A 24,088-nucleotide genomic window follows, 5' to 3' on the forward strand; every position below is an offset into this window, starting at 1 on the left:
ACAGCCCGGACCGGAGATCCCATCAGACCCCACGAGGGCCCAGAACACAGACGTGAGGATGGCCGACCCAGCCCGGGACACGGTGGCTTTGCCCCTGGGCCAGCAGAGATTCGCTGTGGACAGACTTGTCTATCCTTCTGGCCGCTTGTTTGAGGGGAAGCAGCACGTGGACGACGAAGCAGAGAAAAGTCTCCGCCAGTGCTTGGAAAGGGCGCGCAGTTCCCCGATTTTCTTCAAGCACAAGATTCCAGGGCGCCGCCTGGCCCACTTCCCGGGGATCTCAGGGAGGAGCAGCCCTGCAGTGAGAGAGCGCTGGGGACCGGCCGCTGCTTCCCCCAAAGCCCACCAGCGTGGAATGCAAGCGGTGGGACGCAGGTCCCGGTCCCCGCACGTCGAAGGGAGAGGGAGAAAGTTAAGCGTTGGCGCTCGGCCGGGCCAGCGTGGCAGCTGCTGGGCTGGGAGGCCTTGGGGGTCTCCTGGCTTCTTTATCCCTCTGAATGTCGTTCTTGGTGTTCCACGACAGGTAAGAAGAGTGAACAGCCCTTTGAGAAAAGGAACCGTTTACACTTCTTTTTCCCCCCAGATTCGAACTGCCATTGCTTTTTTTTTTTTTTTAAGTTTGTTTTTGAGAGAGAGCAAGAAAGGGAGGGGCAGAGAGCGGGAGAGAGAGAATTCCAAGCAGGCTCCACACTGTCAGCAACAGCCCAATGCCCACTGCGGGGATCGAACCCACAAAACCATGAGATTGTGACCTGAGCCGAAATCAACAGACACTTAACCGACAGCAACCCAGGCACCCAACCTCCATTGCCTTTGAAGAAGAGGTGCCTCACCCTGGATTTCAGCTCGGGTACCATCTCCCCAGCTTCGTGGGTTCGAGCCCTGCATCTGGCTCATGCTGACAGTGTGGAGCCTGCTTGGGATTCTCTCTCTCTCCCTCTCTCTCTGCCCCTCCCTTGCTTGCTCTCTCTCAAAAATGAATAAACTAGAAAAAGAAGAAGAAGAAGAAAAGAGCTCGGTGTCATGTTGGAAATGCCCCGGAGGAACGTCCATGAAGCCTCGTGGTAAACAAACAAAGCTTTATTACTTATCTTCTCTCATTACAAAAATGGCACGGAAAATAAACTGAGAGCTCGGAACCCTGGGTTCACCCCACGTTAAGCAAAGTAGCCCCAGACAAAGATGGCACAGCTAATACACACGATGAGGTTGATGTCCAGAAGGGTTTTCACGGAGGGGTTTTCTTCCAAGGAGACGATGGCAGGTTCCACTTTGCTGGGGGGCTCCTCCTTGCCCCGGCTCTCCATCCCACAGAGCCACAGGATGGCCCGTACCACTCTGGACTGCTCTGGGGTCGTGTCACCTAGAAGAACCCAAAGGAAGGTCATAAGGATGGGCTGTGCGTCCGGGAGAAGACACCAAGGGGACCAACCAGATGTGTTCCGCACATAGTAACAAATACTTGGTGTATCTCTCGTGTCTCTTGAAATGCACGGCCTCCTGGATCTATACTTGAGTTTCCCCTGTTAGGCTGATGTGGACACATAGCCACAGTGTGTATGCATGTGTGTGCATGTATGTGTGTGTGTATATATATATATATATATATATATATATATATACAGGGCCACGCGTGATGATGAACAACAGCCCACAGCCTCAGGGTCATGGAGGCAATAGGGGCTGGTGGGGACTTTGGCTAATTGAAGGGCACATCCCAGGTCTTAAGGAGCCTGCTTTACAAGCTCCAGATGTCAGTCGTGCAGACACGTGGGCCCAGTGTTGTTACAATCTCCCCATTTTCCAAGAGAAGACAGATATCTGGAATTTTACATGCAATCTCCCGATTTTTAAACGTTAAGTCACATTTCATTACAATGGCAGGTGGGCTAAACCACAGAATGTCTGCAAGCTGCCAGTTTGGAACGAGTAATTTAGAGAATGCCAGTAGTATTCCAGCCTACCTTGTGGGATTTCGAGAGGATTAGGTGAGCCATGTTCTAGCAGGCGCTCAGCAAGTGCTTGCTGCTATTGCTTCCCAGCGAGGTATCTGATGAAAGCTACTGAGGGGCACCTGGGGAGCTCAGTGGGTTAAGTGTTTGACTTTTGGTTTCAGCTCAGGACACAATCTCGTGGTGTGTGAGTTTGAGCCCTGCATCAGGCTCCATGCTGATGGTGCAGAGGCTGCCTGGGATTCCTTCTCTCACTCTCTCTCTCTGAGCCTCCCCCCATTCATTCTCTCTCTCTTTCTCAAAATAAATAAACTTAGGGGCACCTGGGTGGCTCAGTCGGCTAAGCATCCAACTTCAGCTCAGGTTATGATCTTAGTTTGCGGATTTGAGCTTTTGCATTGGGCTCTGTGCTGACAGCTCAGAGCCTGCTTCAGATTCTGTGTCTCCCTCTTTCTCTGCCCCTCCCCAGCTTGTGCTCTGTCTCTCTCTCTCAAAAATAAACATTAAATAGGGGCGCCTGGGTGGCTCGGTTGAGCATCTGACTTCAGCTCAGGTCATGATCTCACGGTTCATGGGTTCAAGCTTTGCATCGGGCTCTGTGCTGACAGCTCAGAACCTAGAGCCTGCTTCAGATTCTGTGTGTGTGTCTGTCTCTCTCTCTGCCCCTCCCCCACTCACACTCTGTCTCTCTCTCCTTCAAAAATAAACATTAAAAAACATTTTTTTTTTTAAACATTAACTAACTAAAGGAAAGAAAGAAAGTTACTGAAGAACCCACTTGCAAGGCTGGACATTGGGAGTCAGGCGATGCTAAAATTTCAATTCTGCCCCTTCTCTGGCTTATGATTTGGTAGAAAAACTCCCCCCTGAAACAGAGAATTCTTCTTGGGCTTCAACTGTAACTGAGGAGAGACCACTCACAGCTGTGGGGTTTGGATACGTTTTCTTGAATCATCTCCAACTGGATGGTGGTGATGCTGGTCTCAGGGGTCCCATTCTGAGAGACCGGAAGAGGCAGGGGAGTTGCTGGTGGGAGTGGCTGTTCCTTCTGGACCATGGGGTCATGACGAGTAAACCAGGTCAGGCGGCTTACCTAAGGAGCAGCGATGGATTAGAAGATTGGGGTCCCCTGCTCGACCCCGCGTTCAGCTTCATGTCTGAGAATGTCCCCGGCCTGGCCCTGTCACTGCACCTACCACGAGCTCCACTCCCTGCACTCTTCAGAAGCAGTGGGCATTCCCCCCACGATTCCCCCAGGTTATTTCAGCAGCCTCAGTTCTGTTGGGACCTCCCCCCACCCCTCCCTCATTCCAACCCCCAGAGCTTAACCCCAGCCCGGGAATCTGGGGGGACCCGCCCGTGAGCCACTCAGCACGTATATTTCTCTAGCTACAGGGACTGAATTGGTTCGCAGATACATGTGTCGAGCCGACTCCATCGATGGGAATCGGGAGCTTTGCCAGAAATGCTGGGACGAACATGTTTCTGCTATTGCTTAATGAATATAAGAGAAGATAAAAGCCTTAGAAGCTGGCAGGCCCCTGTGGTGCCTGAAAATAGAGGCAGAAATAAGGATGCATTCTGATGATCCTCAGCCCTGAATCAGGCCATCCCTCAAGCCTAACCCTGGATGTCCCAGCTTTTTGAACAATCGAACCCTCTTTGTTAGGGCCAGCGTGGGTCCGTCTGCTCACGGCACAGGGTCTCCGTGGTTACACAGTACCAAACCCAAATGTACCATTTCCTTGGAGGGTGGCTCCGTGAACCAGCTCACAACGGACACCGTGATCAGAGTAACCGCGGACAGAATCATGGAGAAGTAGAGGTAGTGGACATGCTTCACCACGGCGGGGCGGTCATCTGGCTGGTCACACCGAGGCTGCGTGTAAACGAAGTCCAAGGCCAGCCGAATCAAGCCTAGGAGAAGGCCCAAGATCAGACCTGAGAAAGCACCCTGTAAATCAGAGCAAGGCCATCTTAGAGACGTCCAAGGTTAAGGGGCGGCCGGCCTGGGCCTCTGCGGACCTCGACCTCGACCTTGACCTTGACAAGCCGTCCTCAAGAGCTTGGCTCTCTAGGGACGGTCAATGCACACGTCAGTGATTTGAAAGGACTGCAAGTTACTCAGCTGTTTATCTTTCACACGTGACTAATCATTTATGCATAATTCACTCCTTGTTAACTCGGCTCCCCCGTTTAATGACGGAATGCATCAACACAGAACCCCCATCGCTGCTTTGCAAAGGCCGGGTGGCACCCTCCCCATGCCTCCCTCCACAGAAACGCGTCCCCGGAAACGCCACCCATGCCCTCACGGGGCGGCGCTAGCTTCTCGCGTGGTGGAGACTCGTCCAGAGCTACCTTTTCATTGGTCCGCTTCCAGAAACATCCCATGATGAAGACCACAGCCACTGGCGGCTGCAGGTAGGAGCTGATGGACTGGATGTAAATGAAGAGCTGGCCCCCCTGGCTGGCCTGAACCACGGGGATCCAGAGGATGGAGATCAGCACCAACAACAACACAAACACCCTGACAGCAGGCCGAGAGAGACCCTGGTTAGTATGCCTCCCGGGATGCTTACTGCTGTCTCTTGTTAACAGCTCTATTGGGGTAGAATTTTCACACCATAAGATTCACCCATCGCAAGTGTACAATCCCAGAACTTCGGGTAACACAATCAAGATTCAGAGCATCCACTGCTGGGGCGCCCGGGTGGCTCAGTCGGTCGAACATCCCACTTCGGCTCAGGTCATGATCTCACAGCTCGTGAGTTCGAGCCCCACCTCGGGTTTTCTGCTGTCAGCACAGAGCCCACTTCAGAGCCTCCTCTCTCTCTGCGCCTCCCCTGCTCACACTGTCTCCCTCAAAAATAAACTAACATTAAAAAAAAAAAACCCCGCCAAACAGTTTTAAACAGTTGGACCGTTTTACATTCCTACCTGTAGTGCTATGAAAGTTGCTATTTCTCTACCTCCGTGTCTTTTTTTAACGTTTATTTATTTTTGAGACAGCGCGTGTGCGCACGTGCGCAAGTGGAAGAGGGGCACAGAGGGAGACAGAGGATCTGAAGCGGGCTTTGCACTGACAGCAGAGAGCCCGATGTGGGCCTCAAACCCACAGATCACGACCTGAGCTGAAGTCGGACGCTCGACCAACTGAGCCTCCTTGCCTTTTTGATTACAGCCATTCTAGGGGGTGTGTAGCTTTCTAGGGGTACAGTCTCATTTTGGAGATTGATCTAGATCGCAGATCCTTTGTCAGCTACATGGCTTGCAAATATTTTCTCCTCATCTGTGGCGTCTCTTCTCATTGCCTTGATGGTGCCCTTTGAAGTGAAAAACTTTTAGCTTTTGATGAAGTCTAATGTATTACAATTATTTTTTCTTTTCTGGGTTATGCTGTCTGTGTCTGACCTAAGAATGCTTTCACTAACCCAAGACTGAGACAGCCCTCCGGGCTCCAAGATGCCTTATTAGCATGTATTTTACATAAAATTTGCATACCACTCATTTTGGTCACTTTCGTTCCCCCCCACTAGACTTCAGCACCTTGCAAAAAGCCTTGATAGAAAAGCCTTCCCTGAGGGGGTGCCTGGGTAGCTCAGTGGGTAGAGTGTCTGACTTCCGCTCAGATCATGATCTCACAGTTTGTGAGCCTGAGCCCCGCGTCGGGCTCTGTGCTGACAGCACAGAGCCTGGAACCTGCTTCGGATTCTGTGTCTCCCTCTCTCCGCTCCTCCCCCGCTCACGTTCTGTCTCTCTCTGCCTCTCTCTCTCTCAAAAATAAACATTAAAAAAAATTTTTTTAAGGAAAGCCTTCCTGAGTCCCCAGAACCCCATCTCCCTTTTACCAGGCTTTGGGGTCCTACCCAGTCCAGGCTGGGGACTCCTCCTCTGAATTTTTACATCTCCTGGCTCCTGATCATAGCACTCATTGGGGTTGTAATTTCCTTTTATTTTTTTTAATTAAAAAAAAGTTTATTCATTTATTTTGAGAGAACACACGAGCAGGGGAGGGGCAGAGACAAGAGGGAGAGAGAGAATCCCAAGCAGGCTCCATGCCATCAGCACAGAACCCAATGTGGGGGTTGATCCCACAAACCATGAGATCTTGACCTGAGCCAAAATCAAGAGTTGCACACTTAACCATCTGAGCCACTCAGGCACTCTGTAATTTGCTTTTTAATTATCCTTTCTCTGTAATTCTCTTCTCTTCTCTTTAGTTTTGTGAAAGCAAGAACTAAATCTTTGCTTTGCACTGCTGTGCGCCTGGCCACCTGGCACATAGTAGGTGCTCAGGGAACGTCTCTTGGATGAGTGACTTCTCTGCACACAGAGTCCTAAGGAACCTCCCCTTTGCCATCAGAGGAGGCTGAGCCTCCAGGATGAGTGGCTGGTGGGGCGTGGCCTCTGGGTGGGCTCAGCCTTCTCCTCCCTGGGTATGTGGGACTTTTCACTGCCCTCCCCCAGCCCTGCTCGGTACGGCCTTACCTGCCGACAATCATGAGCTCCCTCTCGGACGCCCGGGGCCGGATGCAATTCCAGAGGTCCATGGTGAAGATGGTGCTGGCACTGTTAAAGATGGAGGTGAGGGAGGACATGAGCGCCGCCACCATCACGGCCATCATGAGCCCACGGAGCCCTGGGGGCAAAAGGGAGGTCTATGGGCCTCAGGTTTCTCCTACTACCGGCTGTTACCTCCACTCATGACCCCAGGACCCCAGGCCTGTAGCACCAGCTGATCCCAGTCGGTGCCCCTAGGAGGAGGCAGAACTCAGGGGACCATGAGGAGGGACTGGGGTTGGTTGTGGGGAGTCAGGCGGAGACCCCTGCAGAGCCAGGGCCTGGGTTTTATTCGGGGGCTCTGTGGCTCGGTCCCTCCCACGGCCCTCCCATCTTGTCCCTCCTTCAGGTCAGGGCTCAGCCGAGGCCCTCCTTTCTGGACGCTCCAGGGGACTGCACTTAGGGGAGAGGGGACATTACCTGTGGGCAGGAGCTCCAGCACAAGTTTGGGGTACGCGATGTCTGAGCAGCCAGAGGGATTGCTGCAGACCTTCAGGCAGGTGTCTGGGTCCGCACAAGCCACTTGATCTGTGGAAGAAACGAGGCCCGGAGTGAGCAGAGCCTCTGAGCCCAGGCCTTGCCAAAACACGGCCCGACTGACGCAGGCCGGCACCAGGAGCCAGGGTTATTGCATATACCAGCATAGCTCAATGAAATAAAGGAGCCTGGACTCTGTACACCACGACCTTCTTGTTTAACCTTGCCATCGCTGCAAAACTGGAACGGTCACATAACGATCGTAGCGGGGGTTGGCCGAGATGACATACGTCATGCGCTTAACACAGTCTGATACCCAGGAAGGGCTGGATACATTGCAGCTGTTATTACCGTGACCCAAATAAAGCTGACATACACCTAGCGACCACTCTCTCCACAGTGTCCTACATCAGGCTGCATCCCCGGATCCCCCAAAAGGGGCCGCAAGCATTTCACATCTTGCCTGCCATTTGTCGGAGGTGCAAAGGCGAATGCCATTGACTGGCACGTGGCGAGTTATTTTCTAAATCCCTCTTTACCCATCTCCTCAATAGCTTTTCTCACTGTAGGCTCATAACAACCTGACCACGCTGGCTGAATGTCTCTCCTCCTCTCCCTGTAATTCTGTATCAGGTCTTTTCCCTCCTGGACAGCATTCTAGTTTTCTAGTGTAAATCCATCATGGCTTCCTGGCATCTGTAGTTCTTTCTTTTTTATTTTTAATTTTTTTAATGTTTATTCATTTTTGAAAGACAGAGAGAGACAGAGCACAAGCAGGGGTGGGGCGGAGAGAGAGAGGAGGACACAGAATCTGAAGCAGGCTCCAGGCCCTGAGCTGTCAGCACAGAGCCCGAGGCGGGGCTCGAACTCTTGAGCCGAAGTCAAGACACTCAACCGACTGAGCCACACAGGTGCCCCCTGGCATCTGTAGTTCTTTATGTCTTCCTAGCCTAAGGATGAACAATCCCAGAAGACGAGCCTAGGTCTCCGGCTCGGAGGACAGAGTGTGTGGCATTGAGTAGGTGCTCAATAAATTTTTATGGGGCCGGGGCTAGCTATCACAGAACTGCTGTTTACTTTTTCATAACCATATGAGGAAGGCAGAGATTACTTTAACCATTTCACAGATAAGGAACCAGGGCGAGGGACCTGATTATAAACACCTAGGTCATGTCAGAGGCAGAGCTGAAACCCAGGTCTCCTGACTCCCAATCCAATTTTTCAGAGGAGGAAGACCAAGAGAGTGTATGTTTTCCATCTTTAATGAGCCAGTCACCTCATCTGAGGCTCAATCGTGACCACTGGGGCCTTCAGAACTCTGTATGGTCTCAATGGTTTGGCACCTGCACCTGAATGACATCTTTCCTGTCACCTTGTCACCTTCTGCCTTCCTCAGCTCCTGATATCTGAGCCGACCAATGCTCCTCACCACCGTGCCAACGTCTACCCAACACCTGTCACCCTGGCTGGGCCACTTGTGATCTCTCAAGTCTCCTCTGTCAGATGGACTGAAAACTAGCTCCCACGAATCACTCCTGGCCCCCTATTCTCAATCCAAAGGCTTCAGTCCTTTTTCCTCATTTTGAGGGGTGACACTGCTTTTCAGCCCATCTCGAACCTCAGTTTACAAGTGAACATGGAGCCCTCCACGGCCTGTGCCGACTTCCCCCCCACCCCCCGCCCATTCCAATGCAGTTCCAGTGTCATGATAACCATTTAGGTGAGGCCTCAAAAGCAGATGTTGGACAGTATACCAGATGAGCTTATATATTCTATATTTTTACCTGCATTAAAACTGCTAATTTAATAAATGTCAAAGGAGACCACGATTTTAAAATGCAAAATGGGGCACCTGGGTGGCTCAGCTGGTTAAGCTTCCAACCTCGGCTGAGGTCATGATCTCGCGGTTCGTGGGTTCAAGCCCCGTGTCGGGCTCTGTGCTGACAGCTCTGTTTCAGATTCTGTGCCTCCCTCTCTCTCTGCCCCTCCCCTGCTCACACTCTGTCTCTGTCTCTCTCAAAAATGAAAAAAAAAATTTTTTTTAGATGCAATATTGTTGTATCTTCCTTTTTGTAACATCAGACCTCAGAAATGGAAATACTCTTGGCCCTTTCATCCACTGGGAAGTCCAAAGTCATAGTGGTCTCTATAAAATTTCTCCACACGCTGTCATTTGTCTTCTCAAATACGGGACCCTTTGCTCCACTAACATCCACCAATGGGTGTTGTGGCCACAATCGATCATACAATTGCTGCGGAATAGAAGTAGATGCCCCCAAAACTCTGGTTCAATCCTTACGTAAAATTAAAACTGTAGACCAAAAGTGATATTTGATGAGAAGTCTTGAGCTGAAAACATCTTAAGAAAAATTATTTTGAGAGTTCAAAGTTCTTGGCTTTTTATGACTCCTCTGAGAAGTCTTAAAAGATAAGGAAGTACTGTCATTCCCATGCCCAGAACATCGTAAGGAGCCTCCCAGTCGGGCAAAGGTCTTGTTCACCTTCAAATCCTATGGGCTTTGCTTCTTTTTGTCCAAAACCCCTCTCTTCAAGGTACATCTAGAAGGAGAAAGACTCTCCCCGAGATATTTAATTAACTACACAGTTTAACCTTTGGTTGTTAACTTCATGTTGTTTATCCTTCTCGACATGCAACCTTCAACCATGAAATGTGACAGACACAGTTTACAAGGCCATTGTCCTTGTCTGTTCAGCTTAAAGAATCCATAAGGATATTAGTTCGCTCAGCTAAGTTACATGTGGAACCAACGGCCTGGCAGATCATTAACCCACATTCAGTAACAACCACCCACATGCCTTAGGTTAATTAATCAACCATTCAGATCTGGGGCAGGTTCTTCTGTCAGAACCTCTGATGTCTGACAGTAAGGATGCTTCTGGCAATGTCAGATCCGAATAACACAAAACCTGTTTCTGAATGCCAACATTCACCGGAGGTTCACTATGGCTCAGGTGCTACAGATAAAGACAGTACATATACCTTCTCTATATTCTTCACAACTCCATGGGGAAGATGTGGTTATTACCCCTATTTTAAAGACAAGTAAATTGAGGCCCAGAGAGGTGAAAAGGCTTCCCCAAATCATACAGCTAGAAGCATCATGGGTGGGTCTCATTCCCATTTCCAGGGCTCAGGTGGGACCACTGGCTTTGTACATGGGTACATTTCTAGATTCATGTTTTATTGGTTTTGAGGGTGGTTTTGCTTCTCAGTTTCCACTAGGGTTCATTTCAAAGTCTGCACCATTTCTCACTTGGATAAGCGGAAGAGAGTGTTGTCCAGACTCATGATAGCTCAGGACTGCAGCATCCTTTTAGGTGGTTTCTGGACCCAATTGAGGATTCAGGGGGCACCTGGCAGGGCAGACATGGGGGAAGACACAGGAACAGGTAAGTAGAGTGGCCAGGGTTTCTCAGTCTTCTGGAGGGCTTGTTAAAAACAGATTGCCGGGCTTCAACTCCAAGAGATTCTGATTCAGTAGGTCTTGGATGGGGCCTGAAAATTTGCATTGTTTTTAAAGAGAGAGAGCACAGGTTGGGGAGAGAGGCAGACTGAGACAGAGAGGGAGAGAGAGAGAGAGAGAATTAAACAGGCTTCACACTTGAGTGTGGAGGGGGCTCGATCCCACAACTCTGGGATCATGACCTGAGCCGAAATCAAGAGTCAGATGCTTAACTGACTGAGCCACCCAGGCGCCCCTGAAAGCCTGCATTTCTAACAAGTTCCAAGGCGACACTGATGCTGCTAGACTGGGGACCACACTTGGAGAAGCACTTGTCCAGGCCTTCAAACACACTATGACCACCTCACCCTCTCCACCCTACTTCACTCTCTCTTCACACTTACTGCTGGTACCACATGCTAGAGTGTTTTGATTCATATTTTAGCTTGCTTTTTCCTGAGTACCAGACTCATCCATTACATTACAAAGTCCTTAGGGGCAAAGAACATGGCATCGTGATTGCTGATTGGCTGGCTGTTAACAGTGATGGTCAGGGTCTTGTGATTGGTCTTCCAGACACCGACCCAAAGCTTAAAGTGCAATTTGCTGCAAGATACAGTAACATGAGGGGCACCTGGCTGGCTCGGTCAGTTGAGCGTCCAATTCTTGGTTTCTGCTCAGGTCAAAACCTCATGATTCATTAGTTCAAGCCCCGCGTTGGGCTCTGTGCTGACAATGCGGGGTCTGCTTGAGATCCTCTCTTTCCCTATCTCTCTGCCCCTTCCCTGCCATGCACGCTCTCTCTCTCAAAATAAACAAACTTGATACATGATTAAGAGTCGGGCTTTGAAGGCCGATGCACCTAGGTTCAAATCCCAGCTCACCCAGCACTAGCCAGGTAACTTCTGGCAAGTCACGTAGCCTAGGAGGGGTCTAGATTGCTCTTCCGTAACCCCCACATCCAACCCATCATTAATCTTATTAGCTCGGGGTGCCTGGGTGGCTCAGTCGTTAAATGCTGGACTCTTGATTTCAGCTCTGGTTACGATCTCACAGTTGGTGAGTTTGAGCCTCGCATCAGGCTCTGTGCTGACAGCACAGGACCTGCTTGGGATTCTCTCTCTCTCTCTCTCTCTCTCTCTCTCTCTCTCTCTCTCAAAATAAATGAATAAACTTAAAAAAAATCTTATTGGCTCCACTCTGAAATGTATTTTGAAAACATCCATATGGATCAACTTTTTTTTTTTTTTTAATGTTTAGTTTTGAGAGACAGAGTATGAGCAGGGGAGGGGCAGAGAGAGAGGGAGACACAGAATCCGAAGCAGACTCCAGGTCTGAGCTGTCAGTACAGAGCCCAACGTGGGGCTTGAACTCACAAGCCTTGAGATCACGACCTGAGATAAAGTTGGACGCCTAACCGACTGAGCCACCCAGGCGCCCCTTTGTGGATCAACGGCTTCCTTGTCACAGAGGACATCCCTGGAAAGCTTGTCAGAAGAAACCACTGTCCAGCATTCCCTGCAACATCTCCCTGTGCCTGTCACTCACAGCTGTCGGCACAATCAATGGATATTTATTATCTTTTTCTCCTCCACCACTAGAATGTGAGCCCTACAACAGCAGAGATACTGTTTGTCTTATTCACTAATGGATCCCCAGCATCTTCTAGAATAAGGCCTGGCAGATCATTGGCTCTCAGGATCTTTGGTGGATACACAGAAGAATAAATAAATGAGCAGACGAACTGACTTCTCTGAGCTTCAATTTCCTCATCTGTAAATGAAAACAGCCCTAACAGTACCTATCTCTTAAGGCTGTTTTGAGGAGTAAATGAGATAATACATTAAAAAAAAAAAAAAAAAAGAGCAAACACTTCTACAGTGCTTACTTGTGCCAGAACTGCTTTACGTCTCATGAAGTAATATCCCCGTTTTATGAGTGAGGAAACAGAGGCAAGTGGCTTTCCAAGGTCACACAGCTAGTATGTGGCAGAGCCAGGATTCTGGCTGTACCGTTCAAATCAGAGTCCATATTCATAACCACTGCACTCTCGGTTAAGACTCGGCGTGATGAACGTAGGTTGTTTAAAGCTGCATTCTTGTGCACATGTTAAGCCTACCCGAGAGCTGTGTATTTTCCATCAAGTCACTCCAGCTCTTAGTCTCAGGAGGGTTTTTCCAAGCCTTGTGCACTTTCCCTGGACACCGGCCCAGTGACTCTGGGTTCTCCATGCCATCTGGACTGCAGGAGCATGAGCCCAGCGTCTAGCACCACGGACAGCTCCCCACACTTTCCTCCTAATGCTTACTGTCCTAAATTATTCTGACAAAATTTCTGGGCCATCCTACCCTTTCTTTACCAGGTGGCACCGTTTAGGATAAAGCACAAAGAGGAAGCACTCTAGGTTACACTCCCCTTTGAGTTAACAGCCTTGGTGGGCATGAGAGAAAGCTCACCGATATGGAAAAAGAGGAACTTTCCTCCATACAGATCAGCCGTTCCTGACATCACAGTGACTCCCGATTACACCCTCCCCCCAGTCCTGTTTATCCACACAGTGCAAATGTCATCACTTTACCAGACTGAAAAAACTTGTCTAAGGCAAATATTCTAGAGGCTATGATATCACTGATTTTTGTTAAATACCCCCAAAGTTATTTGGCCACTGGGCCAAAATGACCAAATGGAGCTGAAACACTAAAGCATTAAGAGGAACTCTCACATTAGTCTTTAGGAAACTGACATCTGGAACCACGAGGTCTTAGCTCAGTTTGTGGCTTCAAAAAAATACACACGGGTCAGCCCTCGATTGGACATATACTAGACGTTCCTGTTGCACCCCTGTTGGGAAACAGTATAGAGTCAAATGTCCGGATGGAGATGCCTCAGTCAAAATCACTCTGCAGGGACTCCAATCACATTCTAGGATGGCAGTCACACATTTAGAACATGTCACAGGGCCTGAAACTCAAAGACAGATGGCCTCTACTCCCCACTGTCTTCTCACCTGGGAAGAGGACACGACTGACCATTCCAGGGAATACCATCATGAAGAGAGGAAGCACCTTCAGGTAGGCAGCCATCAGAGAGCCTCCTTTGGCATGGGACAGGTTCTTGGCAGCCAGAGACCGCTGAACAATCACCTGGAAAACAGTGGGGTGGTTGGGAGCTGAGGTGGCTCTCTGTAACGGCAAACTAAGTGTGCACAGCTCCTGAGTACGTGTCAAGGACTTAGGATCTTGGTTTGCCTGGCTTCCCTCAGAGGAAACATTGCTTCCCTATCTCCAATACCCATCGTACAGTTCGGGAAGCCAGGAATCCCATTCTGTTCCCTCCCCACTCCTTTATCCTGGGATTGCCGCTGGCCAATTAGATTTCTCCACAGAGTTACTCTATTTCTCTGGCTACCATTTTCAGTTAAGGACAAGTACAAATCCAAGGTGGGCCAGTTACAACTTCCCACGGAACTTCTCTAAGTATCCGACTTCAGCTCAGGTCATGATCTCATGGTTCGTGGTTCAAGCCCCGTGTCGGGTCTGTGCTGACAGCTCAGAGCCTGGAGCCTACTTCGCATTCTGTGTCTCCCTCTCCCTCTCTGCCCCTCCCCTACTCATGCTCTGCCTCTCCCTCTCTCAAAAATAAATAAACATTAAAAAATTTTTGAGAGACGGGCGCCTGGGTAGCTCAGTCGGTTAAGTGTCCGACTTCAGCGCAGGTCATGATCTCATGGTTTGTGAGTTCGAGCCCTGTGTCGGGCTCTGTGTGGACAGCTCGGAGCCTGGAGCCCACTTCCGATTCTGTGTCTCCTGTCTCCTTCCCTCTCTGCCCCCCCCCAACTCTTGCTTTGTCTCTCTGTCTCTCAACAATGAATAAATGCTAAAAACAATTTTTTTTTTAATTAAAAAAAATTTTTTTGAGAGAGAGACAGAGCACACCCCCAGGCCCAAGTCATGGAACCACAGTTCATAGGACTGGTATGAAAAGGAATTAATTCACTGAATGGTTAGATCAGGGCCTGGATCAGCATCAGGAAATGTTTAAATGCCATTATAATTGTCTACTGTTACTTACCTTCTCAGTCTCTACCCAGGAAGATCTGGAACATTCTTTGTGAATTGTGAATGCTGCTTTACCCATGTCCTGTTCTAAAAGTAGCCTAGACAGAGGGCTGTGCGTTCCCTAGGGCAGCACCAGCACAGTGAACCAAGTCAGAAGACTCTACAGAATCTAGGTCAGCAGCTATACTGTGTGGTCAAAACCAGAGTCGCAGCGTCAAGGAGCGCTTGGGTTTCTAGGCCCTCTTGCCCTGCCTGGCATTTGGAAGGAGACAGAGTCCCCTATGACTACATCCCCAGGCTCCTGAACCATGCAAGGTGGGTTGGAGGTGGCTTTCAAAGGGTGCATGCTGGAATCCCAACTAAGAAGGGTGTGAGGAATCTCAAGGAAATATTTGCACAAATTCATACTGTGTGAAGAGCAGTTAACAGGGGCGTGTGGCTGGCTCAGTGGGTAGAACATGTGATTCTTTTTTTTTTTTTTTTTTAAACGTTTATTTGAGGGAGAGAGACAGAGCGTGAGTAGGGGAGGGGCAGAGAGAGGCGCAGAGAGAATCCAAAGCAGGCTCCAGGCTCTGAGCCATCCGCACAGAGCCCGACATGGGGTTTGAACCCACAAGCTTGTGAGATCATGACCTGAGCTGAATCTAGACACTTAACCAACTGAGCCACACAAGGCTCCCCTTTGCGATTCTCCATCTCAACATTATGAGTTTAAGCCCCACATTGGGCGTGGAGCCTACTTAAAAAAAAAATAGTAACATAAACCATAGCAAACCTATAAATGTTTTTAATGGTGTATTAGCTGTCTCTCCCACAAAAGGACTGTGACCAAATTCCTCATGCTTTCCTCTTCTGTAACCATTAGTAACCCCACTTAACAGATGAGGAAACAAGATGTTAGGATGCCAAGGTTACCCCCCCTGAACTTAATTCCAGGCCTGGTAAGTTTGCTTTTTTTCATGTTTATCTTTGAGGTGGGGGAGGGGCAGAGAGGGAGGGGGACGGGGGATCCAAGCAGGCTCAGCACTGTCAGTGCAGAGCCGGACGCGAGGCTGAAACTCACACCCCGAGCCGAAACCGGATGCTCAACGACAGAGCCACCCACCTGCTCCCAGGCCTGTGAAGTCCAAAGCTCATGCTGTTAACCTAGATCTGCACTGTGTCCCAAGGTCTCCTCTACCTGAGATGGGCTGAGGGGGAGAAGATTTGCCAAGGACGGGCTCCTTCTTAGAGGGGCCATACACGTGCGCTGCGCCCACCACTGCCCCGGGCGCAGAGGAGTCGCGGCCCGTGGGGGGACCCGGCCTCCTTTTCCTGCAGTGTTGACCGGCATACATTCCGTGGCCCTATTCCATGATCGTTACTTTGGTTAAACTTCCATCAGCCCTGACTCTGCAATACGGCTGCCAAGACGGCACACAGGTCTCTGGTCTTCAACAGGAGAGGCATTTTGATTCACGGGGCTTAAATCTTGACAAAGTAGGAACAGGTATACAGCAGGAAACAACTTCCGTCCAACCTGGCGTGACTGCCCTGTCTCCCTGCCCATGAGCCCTCTTCTTTCTTTTACCTACATGCATCCGGGCTCCTTTGTGCAAATATAAGAAATGTGAACATTGATTCTATCCACACTCTGTTAACACAAGGGCTTATTATGCATCCTGTGCTGCCTTGTACCTTATTTGTTTCTCCTTTGCACTGGCTGTTCCCTCTGCTGCACACTCTGTTCCCCACCTATCGCTGGGAGCCCTGCTCCTCTCCTTCGAAGCCTGTACTTCCAAGGGTCACTTCTTGGTCCTACCTCCTCTTGCCACCCTATTTTATTTATTTTTTAATATATATTTTTAATCTCTACACCCAGTGTGGGGCATGAACTCAACCCTGAGATTAAGAGTTGCATGTTCCACCACTGCCCTTTTAAAAAATTTTTAATTTATTTTTATGGGGCGCCTGAAGCCTGCTTTGGATTCTGTGTCTCCCTCTCTCTCTGCCCCTTCCCCAATCACGGTCTCTCTCTCTCTCTCTCTCAAAAATACACATTTAAAAAATAAATTTTTAGGGGCGCCTGGGTGGCTCAGTCGGTTGAGCGTCCTACTTTGGCTCAGGTCATGATCTCGCGGTTCGTGAGTTCAGGCCCTGTGTCGGGTTCTGTGCTGACAGCTCAGAGCCTGGAGCCTGTTTCAGATTCTGTGTCTCCCTCTCTCTCTCTGACCCTCCCCCATTCATGCTCTGTCTCTGTCTCAAAAATAAATTGGGGCGCCTGGGTGGCGCAGTCGGTTGAGCGTCCGACTTCGGCCAGGTCACGATCTCGTGGTCCGTGAGTTCGAGCCCCGCGTCGGGCTCTGGGCTGATGGCTCAGAGCCTGGAGCCTGTTTCCGATTCTGTGTCTCCCTCTCTGCCCCTCCCGCGTTCATGCTCTGTCTCTCTGTCCCAAAAATAAATAAACATTGAAAACAAATTAAAAAAAATAAATTAATTAAAAAAAATTTTAAATAAATAAAATTTTAATTTATTTTTAATTTTTTAAATGTGTATTTATTTGAGAGAGTGTGAGTGGGGGAAGGTCAGAGAGAGGGGACAGAGGATTGGAAGCAGGCTCTGTGCTGACAGTAGAGAGCCCAATGTGAGGCTTGAACCCACGAACCGTGACATCATGACCTGAACCAAAGTTGGATGCTTAACCAACTCAGCCACCCAGGAACCCATACCACCACCCTATTTTAAACTGCACTCCCACACTCAACTCCTGTTTCCCTACCCTGCTTTAAAAAAAAAAAGATATATATCACCTTTAAATATTCCACACAATTTGCTTAAGTAGATATATTGTCTGTCTACCCCCCCACTAGAAGAAGGTGAGCTCCAGGAGAGGCGAGAGCCCTGTCTGATTTGTTTGCTCGTGATTTCCAAGTGCCTGGTACACAGAGGACACCCAGTGAGTATTTGTTGAGCAAATGAGGCCCACTATCAATTTTAATCTCCTTTTGAAATATATCATCTGTTTTGCTTAGTGGATCTTTCCCGACATTAGCAGGATGTATTAAGAGTTCCCCTTCGTGGGCACCTGGGTGGCTCAGTCAGTTGAGTGACCAACTCTCAGTTTCAGCTCAGGTCATGATCTCGCGGTTCATGGTTTTGAGTCCCACATCAAGCTCTGCACTGATGGTGCAGAGCCTGCTTGGGATTCTCTCTCTCTCTCTCTCTCTCTCTCTCTCTACCCCACCGCTGCTCCTGCTCTCTCTCTCTCAAAATAAATAAATAAACTTAAAAAAAAAAAGAGGGGCACCTGGGTGGCTCAGTTGTTAAGCATCTGACTTTGGCTCAGGTCATGATCTCACGGTTTGTGAGTTCAAGTCCCACCTTGGGTAAGCTTGTGCCCTGCTTACCCCACTTCTCTCTCTTTCTCCCTCTGCCCCTCATGTGATTTTCTCTCCTCTCTCTCTCTGCCCCTTGCGCACTTGCACCCTCTGTTTCTCTCTCTCAGAAAGAAAAGAGTTCCCCTTTGCAAATATTAGTAGCTTTGGATTTGCCCCTACATGAGCAAGCTCAAGAGGTAAAACAACACACAGATGTAGAAAGGAAGTAGTCGAGCTTGGGGGCAAGGGGGCGGGGAATGCAAACAAGAGCAGATGGAGGGAAGAAAAACCGGAGTCTCCGGCCCCCCAAGGAAAGAAGCCTCCCGGAGGGCGCTCGCTCAGCCAGCTGGTCTGTACCTGATCCGTGCACCAGTACCAGAGGGACGGGATGGACATTCCAAATAGGATCCCGGGCCACGGGAGATCGGATGTCAGTGGGTCTCTGAAAATATGGAAGGCGTCATCTCGGGGCAGCCCGCAGCTGCTGTTCTCACTCCGGTTGCTAGCCAGGGCCAAGAAGTACTTCTCCTTTAGGCCTTCCATCCCTCCGACTGCAGCAAAACCTAGAATTCAGAGGAATAGCAAATTGTCCAGAAACTCAGAGCAATCCACACCAAGCGGTTAAGGGGATGGTAGGAGATGGGTGAAATCCTACTTAGAGCAGAGCTACTCAGGAAGGTTAGTCGCCTTCAAGGTTCTTAACTTTTTTTATATGCCTTCAGTAGTGATTATGTATTGCTTCTCAAAATATTAATAATCAGGGGCGCCTGGGTGGCTCAGTCAGTAAAGCGTCTGCCCTCAGCTCAGGTCATGATCTCACCCTGCGTCGGCTCTGTGCTGACAGCTAAGAGCCCGGAGTCTGCTTTGGATTCTGTGTCTCCCTCTCTGCCTGCCCCTCCCCTCCTGGTGCTCTCTCTCTCCCCCCACTGCCTCAAAAATGAATAAACATTAAAAAATATTAATAACACATAATACAAAATACATAAGACTGTAAAGGAAACAGATATACTGAAGACAATCATTGAATCATAAAAATTGTGACTCAATAATTTACATAGTTGCTCCATTAAACAGTAAGAACCAGCAGTGAGTGTAATAATAATTTATTTATTTTTAAGATTTTATTTTTAAGTAATGTAACCCCAACATGGGGTTAGTTAAAATGAAGGTTAATATAAATGGCTTAAAAAAAAAGCCTTTTTCTTCTTTTTAATCACTCTAAAAGCAACTGACTGTCTAAAGCAAAACTTGTAGCATTGTATTGGGGTTTAAAACATCTGTAAATGTATGGCAACAATAAAAGACAGAAGAGAGGATTTGGGAGTGTAATATTGTAAGGTTCTTTTTTCTTCTTTTTTTTTTTTTTGAGAGAGACTTGGGCTGTCTCTCTCTGAAAAATAAACATTAAAAAAATTTTTTTAAATGAATTCAGTAAAGTTGCAGATACAAAAACCAACATACAAAAATCAGTTGTGTTTCTATACACTAACAAACGATTGAAAGGAGAAATTAAGAAAACCCTGTTTACAATTGCATCACAGAGGATAAAAACAAAAAAAATAGGAACAATCGTAACCAAGAAGATGAAGTGTCTGTGCACTGAAAACTATAACACACTGATGAAAGAAATTAAGGAAAACACAAATAAATGGGCACATATTGTGTTCATGGATTAGAAGAATTAATATTATCAGGGGCGCCTGGGTGGCTCAGTCGGTTAAGCGTCTGACTTCAGCTCAGGTCACGATCTCACAGCTCATGGGTTCAAGCCCCACATCGGGCTCTGTGCTGACAGCTCAGAGCCTGGAGCTGCTTCGGATTCTGTGTCTCCCTCTCTCTCTGCCCCTCCCCCGTTCATGCTCTCTCTCTCTGTCTCAAAAGTAAAAATAAACATTAAAAAAAAAAAAGAATTAATATTATCAGCATGTCCACACCCCCCAATGAGATCTACAGATTCTTTTTCTTTTCTGAATAAGCTCTATGCCCAACGTGAAGCTTGAACCCATGAGCCTGAGATCAACAGTCGCATTCTCTGACAACTGAGCCAGCCAGGTGCCCTGAAATCTACAAAATCAGTGGAATCCCTTTCAAAATTCCAATGGCTTTCCTCACAGAAATAGAAAAAAAAAAATCATCCTAAAATTCATATGGAGCCACAAAAGACCCAGATACCCAAAGCAACATTGAGAAAGGAGAACAAGGTGGGAGGCATCATGCTTCCTGATTTCAAGCTTATTATAAAGCTGTAGGAACCAAAACCATATGGTGTTGGCATAAAAAGACTCACAGACCAATGGGACACACAGACCAATGCGATGGAATTGAGGACACGGAAATTAACCCACACGTATATGGCCAGTTAGTTTTCAACATGTGAATCTCTGCAGATCTCTTGGGAGAACATCTAATAAAGCAGATTGATGAAGATTACAGAGGGCTGATCTGTAATCTCTTTCCTGCCCGACTGTAATGGATTAAGTAATGGAATTTCCCCACTGAGAACCCATACTTTTGTGGAGAAAGGTCTAGAGGTGTTGCGAAGAATGACAGACCTTGGGAAGATCTACATTTTGGGTCTCTCTGCATCTGAAACCTGTCATAAGCAGCTCGTGAAGCCCTGGGAGGTTCAAAGGTTTGGTATTTATGACAGTGACCACACCGAGCATTTTTCTAATACAGCTGACAATTGTCCTTCACGTATTTGTTACTCATTTGTATTTCCTCTTTAAAAAAAAAAAACAAAAGTTTTTTATTTATTTTTGAGAGAGACCAAGAGTTGGGGAGAGACAGAGAGGGAGGGAGACATAGAATCCCAAGCAGGTTCCAGGCTTTGAGCTGTCAGTCCAGAGTCTGACTCAGGGTTCAAACTCATGAACCATGAGATCATGACCTGAGCTGAAGCCAGACGCTTAACCGGCTGAGCCACCCAGGTGCCCCTGTATTTCCTCTTCACATACGGCATACCAGTGAAGTTTTCTTCTTCATGAGGGTCCAAAACATTTGTTAAAGTTAATGAGCAATTTTTGTTCATGTTGTGAAACAATTATTCCATAATTACTTCCTTAAAGTTTTGTTTAAAAGACGAAAGCCACACATAAACACAATTTGAAGTGTGCAGAAAGGCACAATGCTATGATAAAACTCGTATCTCCTCGACCCCTGTTCCTAGACAATTCCTGAGTCCTTATCTCTTGTGACTTTGACACTCTTGAGGAACTGATTAGGAATCTTGTAAAATGATTCTCCATCGGATGTCTGATGTTTATTCCTGAATAACATTGAGGTTATGTGGTTTTGGTAAGCATGGCAGAGGCTCCGTTATGTCCCTCTCACCCTATGAGCAGCTACATATCAATATGTCCTATTCCTGGCGACATTGACCGCGATCACTTACCTACAATGGTGCATGCCAGGTTGCCCCACTGTAAAGCGACTATTTTCCTTTGTAATTAGTGACTATCTTGGACGTGGTAACTGAGATCATGCAAAAATCCCTGGTAACTTGAGCATTTACCGTTGACTCTTGTCTCCAATTATCATTGTGGTGCCCTCATGTTGATTTTCTATTTCTCTCCCTCTGTCTGCATTTATTAATTGGAATTCTTCTGTAAGAAGAATTTTGTCCCTCTGTCCCTTTTATTTATTAATCATTTTTCCCTCTCAATATAGGAGGAACTATTCATTTTTACCTAAAAATCAGTAAACTTCCGGGGCGCCTGGGTGGCTCAGTTGGTTAAGCGTCCGACTTCAGCTCAGGTCATGATGTCCCAGTTCGTGAGTCGGAGCCCCGCGTCGGCTCTGTGCTGACAGTGCAGAGCCTGCTTGCGATTCTCTCTCTCCCTCTCTCTCTCTCTGCCCTTTCCCACTCCCCCCCCCACCCCCACCCCCCCCCCCCGGTGCTTTCTCTCTCTTTCTCAAAATAAATGGATAAACTTGAAAAAAAAAAACAGTAAATTTCCATAAGTTCAGTTCTCTTCCAGCTAAAACAACCATGTCTCAAGGAAATCATCCGTGATGGAATGCCCCTGGGGTATGCTTTTGACAGCTGGGTTTTCTGATCCCCGTGATGAGAGCAGATGTCTCTTCCTGAGAGAGGGCCTGTCACCCACCCAAGTGACCCTGGGGCCCCACTTACTGTAGCCCATCAGGATGAGTGCTCCTATAAGCATGATCAGAGTCTGCAGGGCATCCGTGTAGATCACAGCAGCCAGGCCACCTGGGGGTGGGGGTGGGGATAAGCACGGAGATGAGGGTCGGACACCCTGGGTAACAACAGAGAGAATCTGGAAGCTCAAGACCTGAGATTTCTTAGTGTTGTTTGCAAAGATGGCCACAAGACCTCCTTCCTGGGCACATGCCCATGTTGCCTTGTGGCTTTCCTGCTCCTTTTCATGTTGTTTTTTTTTTAATTTTTAAACGTTTGTTTTTGAGAGAGAGAGAGAGAGAGAGAGAGAGAGAGAGAGAGAGAGACAGCATGAGTTGGAGAGGGGCAGAGAGAGAGACACAGAATCCGAAGCAGGCTCCAGGCCCTGAGCTGTCAGCACAGAGCCTGACGCGGGGCTCGAACTCATGGACTGTGAGATCATGACCTGAGCCAAAGCTGAATGTTTAACCAACTGAGCCACCCAGGTGCTCCTGCTTTTCATGTTGATGTAAACAAAGCTGATTTCTCTATGTCTTAACTATGGGCTTGGCCAAATGACTTGCTTCGACCAACAGAATATGGGGGAGTGCTACTGTGCAGGCCTAAGCCTAGCCCTCAAGGGCCCTGAAGCTTCTGCTCTTGCTTAAGATCATTGTTTTAAGTCCTTACATCTGTGGGTGGTTTGTTACACAGTAATTTCTAACTGATTCAGGAAGTGATGCATGGGCTGTAGTCCCCAAGCTCTGAACAGCTTTATTTTTAACCCTGGAAAGAGGATATGAGTACTAGGTATTCAGAGCCCTAACAGGCTTCCTGAGCAGGCTCCTGTGGTTGGCCTCAGTGAATTCTTCTTACTTTTGCCACCTAGCACAGTCTTGGTAATGACAATAATGGCAGCAAATCTATCTGGCCAAGGCCATCTTTCTAGTCTCTTCCTTATACTATACCTCCTTCTTCCCAAAGGGAAAGGGATGTTTATCTGATCTGAGCATGTTTTACGAGTGGGCAAAGTCAGCGTGCAATAAAAAACATGGGCAGAGGTGTGGGGTTCTCTACCATGCCTCCTCCTTCCTGGCCAGCAGGAATAGGGCCCTGTCACAAACGGGGAGACACCCAGCCTAGACTCTTGTCCCAACTCTCTGCTGCCTGAGTGCAGTGACCCTGAAGCCGGGTGCCACTGAAACCTGCCATCGTTTCTATACTGATGTTCACTGAACAATTTATCATGTGCCATGCACTCTGTTTAGTATTCTATTCAACTGTTCACCAAATATCTGGTGAGTGCCCTACCTAGCTCTCCATGGTAGGGATAGAGAAGCAAGCAAAAAGCATGTTCCCTGTCCTCATGGAGATTACAGTCTAATGGGACACGCAGACCAGGAAACAAAGGTAAATTGGCTACTGGGACTAGCTAGCCCTTCCCTTTCCCTGGGCTCCAGGCACACAGCTTCCATTAGTGCGGAACGCTCTGAGAGATCCTTCAGGGGCCTTTGCTTGGGTTTGATTTGACCGCTTTTGAGCTTAGAGCCTCCGGTGGTGTTCCACAGCCCTCGGAGCAAAATCCAGTCTCATTTCATCTTTCATTTCCCTCAAGGCACTGGTTGCTGGGCTTTCCCCCATCCCCTGCTGAGCCACATGGGGGGGGGTGGCAATTCGTCTCTGTCTGGTGGGAGTGGCCCCCCTGGAGGTTAGCGGGTCGCAGCCTGAGCCACCTGCTCATTCAGCGTCAGCCACATTGACCGCCTTTCTGTTCCCCAAACAAAGCATGAGTCTTTACATGTGCCCTTCTCCTAGCCTGGTCTTCTCTTCCTCTGTCCTTCTCTTTAAAGTTTCCTTCCTATCATTTAAATGCGTTCAGATGTCACCTTAGAAAGGCCTTCTCTGAACATGCTATGTAAAAAAATAGTAATAATAATAATAAACCTCTCCTTACCCATCACTCCCCACCTCACCCTGCGTGGAACTTCCTTCACAGCACTTATCAGGTTATAACAATACATCCTGATATGATTTATTGGTTTCCTTGTTCATTGTCTGTCTCCCCATCCCTATTAGAATATAAGTTCCTTTGGGG

General features: G+C 48.3%; 1 protein-coding gene across 2 annotated transcripts in view; it reads right to left on the bottom strand.

Moving 5' to 3' along the window:
• Positions 1-1,065: 1,065 nt before the first annotated feature.
• The window catches only part of SLC5A11 (solute carrier family 5 member 11), a 47,705-nt gene continuing 24,682 nt past the window's right edge, over positions 1,066-24,088 (bottom strand). For both annotated transcript variants that reach the window (XM_003998755.5, XM_019820776.3), the window contains 9 exons: positions 22,006-22,086; positions 18,228-18,433; positions 13,464-13,599; positions 6,936-7,043; positions 6,444-6,594; positions 4,314-4,482; positions 3,691-3,906; positions 2,874-3,045; positions 1,066-1,363 (listed from right to left, as the gene is read on the bottom strand). In XM_003998755.5, the coding sequence (XP_003998804.1) occupies positions 1,158-1,363; positions 2,874-3,045; positions 3,691-3,906; positions 4,314-4,482; positions 6,444-6,594; positions 6,936-7,043; positions 13,464-13,599; positions 18,228-18,433; positions 22,006-22,086 (1,445 nt within the window). In that variant the 3' untranslated portion in view covers positions 1,066-1,157. The remainder of the gene's footprint in view (positions 1,364-2,873; positions 3,046-3,690; positions 3,907-4,313; positions 4,483-6,443; positions 6,595-6,935; positions 7,044-13,463; positions 13,600-18,227; positions 18,434-22,005; positions 22,087-24,088) is intronic.

The sequence above is a fragment of the Felis catus genome, chromosome E3 (genome assembly GCF_018350175.1).
Source record: "Felis catus isolate Fca126 chromosome E3, F.catus_Fca126_mat1.0, whole genome shotgun sequence".
Taxonomy (NCBI): domain Eukaryota; kingdom Metazoa; phylum Chordata; class Mammalia; order Carnivora; family Felidae; genus Felis; species Felis catus.